This window comes from Colletotrichum aenigma (assembly GCF_013390185.1).
Source record: "Colletotrichum aenigma strain Cg56 chromosome Unknown KSG_Cg56_contig04, whole genome shotgun sequence".
NCBI classification, from domain to species: domain Eukaryota; kingdom Fungi; phylum Ascomycota; class Sordariomycetes; order Glomerellales; family Glomerellaceae; genus Colletotrichum; species Colletotrichum aenigma.
In genome coordinates this window covers 3,748,475-3,755,196 of record NW_023500910.1, presented here as the reverse complement: position 1 = coordinate 3,755,196, position 6,722 = coordinate 3,748,475, and the positions used below count along the sequence as shown (strand labels likewise).

At 55.7% G+C, this 6,722-nt stretch overlaps 1 protein-coding gene across 1 annotated transcript; it reads left to right on the top strand.

Annotated features, from left to right (window-relative positions):
• Positions 1 to 3,299: 3,299 nt before the first annotated feature.
• On the top strand, positions 3,300 to 5,660 carry pmp1 (Tyrosine-protein phosphatase pmp1; the record flags this gene model as incomplete). Its single annotated transcript, XM_037322125.1, has 1 exon — positions 3,300 to 5,660. The coding sequence occupies one exon, from the start codon at positions 3,300 to 3,302 to the stop codon at positions 5,658 to 5,660; it is 2,361 nt and encodes a 786-aa protein (XP_037180403.1).
• Between the last annotated feature and the right edge of the window lie 1,062 nt (positions 5,661 to 6,722).

Sequence of the window (6,722 nt, the reverse complement as noted above, 5' to 3'; positions counted from 1 at the left end):
TGACATGCCGAGGGGAGCACACCGTGGGAGGGGCGAGCAAGGACGATCATTCGAGGAAGGGGTGGGTGTGTCAGGGAAGAGGAGGGAAAGGCAAGAGCGACATGCAGAGAGGAAGGGCAAAAAAAAAGTTGGAGATCGATCATCAGTCCACACGAACTAGTTCGTCGTGCTGACACTCGGTTAACCTAGGAAATCCTGTTGCTGAGCCCGGGGGGGCCTAGGTTGTTGGAACTTGGACTTTTGACAGGCCTGTCACTCAATCGGTTATCCGCCGTGCTGTTGTTGTTTTGGAGGGGTGTCCGAGAGTTGGCAGTTCGTCAGGCGATGGAGAATATGGAGTGTGACTGTTGTGACTCTGTTACTCTTAGGATGAAGTATGTGCGTGTGCGTGTGCGTGTGTGTGTGTGTGTGTGTGTGTGTGTGCGCGCGCTCTTGTGTGTGTAAACATGGCGGCTGCATAAGTTTCGTTCTCTGGGCAAAATTTCAAACATGGCTTTTCTGGCTGGCTCGAGGGCCGGGAATAAAGTAGCAGGTTCAGGAGCAGCCGAGGGTAAAACCCGAAACCATAGAGACCGTTCCTGGACCGTCCTGGTGATCCTCCTGCTCCCGATCCTTGGGCTAGTTCTATGTATGTATGATGGGATTCTAGGTGCAGCAGAAGGTGCGTTGACAGCTCCTAGTGTGTAGCCGCAATGTTTTGCGGTGCTCTGTTGTGTGTTTGTATGTTTGTATGTTTGGTCTCAAGTTACGGCAGCGCGGTGCAGCAACAGCAACAGCAACAGTAGCAGCAGCAACGGCGACAGAGACAATGAACCTCAGACAGAGCTGACGGAGCGCTCGCTCACAAACGGAAGAGAGAAATGGCAAAAAATTGAGATTGATACGCTGCAGCAGCCAAATTAAGAGTGCGCGGGACTCCCATTGGCCGGGTTTTGGCGCCGACGCTGGGCTGCGCAAGTGCAGGTCCTTGTTGAGAGGTCAAGGTTCCAGGTCCAGGTCCAGTCCAGGTCCTTGTCCTGGTTCAGCGCGACCGCAGGCGCAGGAGCTATTAATAGCCCCTGCATGTTTCGCAAAACACCCTCCAGTCACGATGAAGCCTGTGGCGGCCAATCTGTTCCCCACTCTCTTGGTGGTGCAGCCATTGAGCCAGTGTCACGAAAGCCTCTCTCGCAGCTGCAGGCCTTCAGGCAATGTACTTCGTAAGGTACCGTTCCTTCCAGTCCAGCCCAGCCCAGCACAGCGACAATCGACAACTTCCCCTCACTTGCCGACGGCCATGCTTACACTTTGCATCATGTCATGTTGAGCGGTGCCAGTCCGGCGTGAATAGCGTCGGGTTCCCCTCAGAGTGACTTCATCTTCTTCTTGTGCCATGGCCTCAACCCACCGCAACAATCAGTCCAAGGACGGCAGACGAGTGATGGCGGCGGCTTAGTGCAGCGCATCTCTAAACGAAGGGCCACACTAACAACCGATCCGACTGCTAGCAGTGGCGGTCCCTCCTCCGTCCTCTCCGTCCTCCACTGAGGCACGGCGTGCTAGGTGGATTAGACGCTGGACTGCCTCGCCTTGCCGTGCCGTGCCTTGCCTTACCTTGCTTTACCTTACCTACCGTGCCTACTTGCCCTGCCAGACGACTACGGCTACTGCGAGACGGACGATGCGCGCTGTGCTCTCACTCGCATGTGGTCCAGCAGACACTAGCTAGCCTACCGTGGATGGTTCCTTGTTCTCCCCACTGACAGCCGTCCCATCCAAAAGTTGCAGCAGCAAGCAGCAAGCAGCAGGAGCAGCAGGCAGCTCGTCGTGTGAAGGGGGAAAAAAAGAACAAGAGCTAGCCCAAAGACTGGATCCAAGTCAACCAGTCAAGGTACGTATCCTCCGGTCTCCAGCGGCGCCTTTCCCCTTTGAGCGGCCTCCAGAAAGATACGTACCGCCTCGTTGTTGCGGTAGCCACTAGCAGCCCAGAAAAGGACCCCTGCCCCAGTGGGCCTCAGCCAGCGACTAACCCTGGTGTGTCGCTGGTGTCGCTGCCCTGGTGGCCCTCAAGTCCCCAGTCCCAGTCCCAGTCCTGGAGCCCTGGAGACCCTCCCACCACCCGTGGACTTGACCAGCATCTCCAGGCCAGACCCAGCCCAGTCAGTTGCCCTCGTCGACGAGGAACCGGGCATCCTGTCTCTCACTGTCTCTCTCTCGCAGCAGTCTGCTGCTGCTGCTGCTGCTATTGCTACTGCTGCTCTCCAGTCGCCTGCGCCTGCGCCTGCGTCTACCTGACGTCCAGTCCAATCAATCCCTTCCTCCCACTGCCTCTCAGAGTCTCCTCTCCCACTTTCACCTCACACTCGAGGTAAAGTACCCAGGTACACCCACACCCCCCGGCTCCCAGTGCAGGTACCCAGCACCAGTCCCAGTAAGTGCCTAGTCCCAGTGTCTCCCGTCCCCTTCTACCACCACCACCACCACCACCACCTTCTTTCTCTCTCGAACCCTTCCATCCAACTCTCAATTACTTCCACACGCTCCCCCTCCCAATCCGATTTCTTACCTTCTTAACCTACTCTCCCAATTCTTCCCCGGCGCTTCACGCACATTTGCTGCCAACCAAACCCTTCTTCTTCCCTTTTACCCGCCGTGTGCCAATGTTTCCGTTTTGACGGTGCCACACATCCTCTTCTACAGCATGTGCTAAACCCCGAGCCGCCGTTTTCGTCGTGTTCAGTAGTCATTGTTTTCTCTCACTCTCACACACACCACCCATTCTTCCAACCACCAACTTTACCTTTTACCTTCTTACCTTTTCCATACCACCAAACCTCTACCTTCCTCGACACTTGACGACGACGCTCCTCAATCAACACGCTCACCCGCCCCGCCGCATACGAGAGTAATCGCGCCTTCCCCCGCCCATCGACCCCGTTCCTGTCGCGAGCCTAGTCACCTGTCCCGCGGCGGCGCCTTTCCGAGTACGAGGAGGAAGAGAGAATAGAAACACTTCGGTCCTTCCGAGACTGGACCACCAACGCTTACAATCAACCACCACCCCGCGGAGGAAGAGAAGAACAAGAGCAGTCAAGGGATCCAGCAGCGCTGTCCTCCGATCTAGCCCACGACTTTTAACCAAAACCGCGATTACGCTCCTTCACCACACAAACGTAACCATTTCTTTACTTATTTCGCCAACGGTGCCCCTCTCGGGTCTCTCAGTCTCCTCACCCGAGACTGCCGCCACCACGTTTTCGCGCAAGAGGAGAGAAAGAGAGAAGGGATTCGGGCAACCAATTCCCAAGGTGCACAAAACCATGCCGTCAGCAGCGGCGAGAAGGATCTACGAGGATCAAATCCCCTCCTTCATGTCAGTCTTCGACCTCGACGCAGAGACAATCGCTGCCCAGGAAACCGTAACCCTCGTCGACCCAAAGTTGATCGAGATGGAAGCCGCCGGCAAGCCACTGGCCCAGCCGGGTGTTCAACACCTCCGACCGACAATACCCTCAGATCCTACGCACAAGCACCACGACAGTACTTCCACCCAGGCATCCGAGTCGGCAGAGTCATCACCCACAACCACCCTGTCAACAAGTGATTCTTCTCCACTGTCCGACCCTTCGCCTTCATCTTCCCCCGACTCACCCGTCAATCTGATTCCTCTGTCATCCTTCCCGGCCACCTCTTTTGGCGCTCTGCCCCCAATTTCTTCGATGAACACTCTCTCAGCGGCGGAGACTTCGAGCTTCGGCCGACCGATGACGTCTCCTTCGCCGCGCCGCCCAAAGAACATGAAGGGTCTGTCCATTCAGCCGCCCTTCATGGGCAACACTGCCACGACGCTCGTATCTGAGCCCGCATCGCCCTCATTCATCAAGCCCACCATCCCGGGCATGAAGCGCAAGCCTAGTCAATTGAGCCTCAACACGAAGACGTCGGATCTTGTCATGAGGAACACGCTCGAGGTTCCCGGCACACCTGGAATGGCACCTATCATGCAACGGCGCGCGCTGAAGCACTCGACTTCTTCCCCCCACATGCTGCCTTCGTTGAAGTCGGCAACATTCGGCCCTCCCGGCGGAATGGGATTCCCCAAGGTTCTGGAGCGCAATGAGTCCGGTCTGTCAGAGCTGTTGAGGCCTACCAAGACGGGCGTTGGCTCCTCCTTTGACACGACGATTGTCGAGGAAGATTCGCCCATCAAGACGCAGATGGCCAGCCGCGCAGCCCTCGACTTCGAGCCGTACCACGAGAACGAGAATAACGAAGATCAGAAGACTCCCGGATACCCTGATGGCCCGATTGCCATCTATGAGGACAACGTTTATCTCTACTTGGAGCCGACGGCGGATGAGGCGTCCAAGTTTGACACGGTTATTAACGTAGCGCGGGAAGTGAGGAACCCATTCTCAGTGCTGCCCAAGGCAGATGTTGAGATGACAGACTCGCCCGCCGTCCTCAGCCCTATCCCCGACAGTGCCGTGTCAAACGCCAGCTTCTCGACGGCGTTCGAGTTTGCTACCGACGGCAGAGTTGAGACCCCGACAACGCCCAAGGCCATGTCCTTCTCCGTGAAGCGCCCGGAGTACATCCACATGCCCTGGGACCACAACACGGATATCGCGCAGGATCTGATGCAACTCTGCGAGACGATTGAATCACGCACGAAGGAGGGCAAGAGGGTCCTTGTTCACTGCCAACAAGGTGCCAGCCGATCCGCCAGTCTGATCATCGCTTACGGTCTCTACCGCAATCCTGACCTCAGTGTCAACGACGCTTACTACGCTGCTCAGGGCAAGAGCAAATGGATTAGCCCCAACATGAAACTCATGTACTGCTTGCAGGACTTTCAAAAGCAAGTATCAAAGAAGAAGGCACCCCTTGGCTCAGCCTTCCGCCCCCGAACCGGTCGCAGCCCCACGAAGCACCGTCTGACGCTGTCGGCGGACGCTGCCATCGATACCGCCCCGAAGGAGCCTTTGACGGCTCCCCTACCAGGAGAAAATGAAGGCAGCTCAGGGAGTTTGAGTCCGAAGAAGGGCAGCCCGACCCGTGCACGAGGTCATTCAACACCTGGCAGCCAGCCAATCTCACCGGGACCCTCATCAGCGCCTTCGAGCTTCTCATGCTCAGAAAGCGAGTCCGCAACCAACTCCGCCAAATTTGGAAGATTTGATGTGGACAGATTGCTTCCGACACTCAAACCGCCACCATCCGATACTGGTTTTGCGTCGTCTTCATCATTCTTTGCCAAGCCGCCGCCATCACCTGGCCCACCCCCATCGCCTGGATTTGGTGCACACCGATTTGGACCCTCGGCAGGCTTCGGCTTCTCCAGCTTAAATCTTGGACCGTCACCCGAGCACGAACCGGAAGGAAAATCGCACAAGGAACGACACGTCGCGGTCGCGCTACCCGAAGACGCGGCGCTCATGTCACCGAGAGCCGAGACGATGACGAACAACCCGCTGCACGACGCCTACAACGAATTCGCGGGTATGCGATTTGTCGAGGTGCCGCCAACACCGAGTGAAGGTCTGTTCTCGCCTCGAGAAACAATGTTCCCCAGGGATCCCTTCTTCCCCTTCGGACGTCCCACCCAAGTGGCCGACCCGCGAAGTCCGCCTACAAAAGGTGAAACGCCAATTGTGAGGTCTATTGACGAGCTGCTATGACCGTGGCCAGGGCGGGACACACCGCCACTAGCGACTAGCACCAAGCCCTCGGGACCGGACTAATTCGGCGATACTCGGCCGGACTATGGCTATTTGTTGCTATTTCTGCAACACCAACTGGTGGCCATGCGACAGTCGGGAAGTTGCCGGTCGCCCCCATAACAATTATACGAGGTTCGCGCACAATCACACGCGACCATCGAAACATACGCACGCCGATCGAGTAAATCATTTTTCTCTCATTGCGCTGAGCGTCTCTACGGCATTTACAGGCGTTGAATCGTTCTGGGAAAAATCGAAAAGGATCATTTGGTGGATACCAATAACTGGGAATCACGCTCACGAGCACCACCGACGACACCTTCGAATACCGAAAAGCCCCAGAATCCTAGCGATCATTCAGCCGGCATTTCATTTGTCCCTTTTATTCGAGCCGTCTTTTCAGAGCGCAGCGAGTGGCGAAATGGTGGTCGGTTTCGTCACAAGCAAAAACGTACTTTACTACCATAAACCGAAATGTGTAATCTAGAATCGAAACCCCCGGGTGCGATATTGGAACGAAAACATGGGATGAGATAGATCCTCTCTCCCCATTTGGACACGGAAAGGGTCAAGGAAAGGGGGTTCGGCCATCATTTTTTCTTTTTGTTCTCGCAGTCGCTTCGCACAACACACGCTTCGCTTTAGGAGTTTGGGAGGGCACAACAGGTATCTCACGAAGGCCACGTCCTTGCTTCCCTACGGGGTGGATAACTGGCTTGGAGAGGAACATTGGACGTCGAGAAACAAACTCACTTCAAAAAGAAGGGGACGTCCATTTTCCAAGTTTTGTTTGGTCTTATTCAGGTTTCCTTTATTTTACTTTTTTCCTTCATCGCGGGTCCATCCACGGATGAAGACCATACCATACGCATTTGGAGTCAACGGGGAGGGATGAGATGATAGGATACCCGGCATGACTGCATGGCTCGGGGGAGAGGTAGATGACTTGAAAAACAAAATGAGAAGCCGCACTTTTGTGTGTCAATTAAACGTTCTGTCCCATACCATGTGATGTGATGA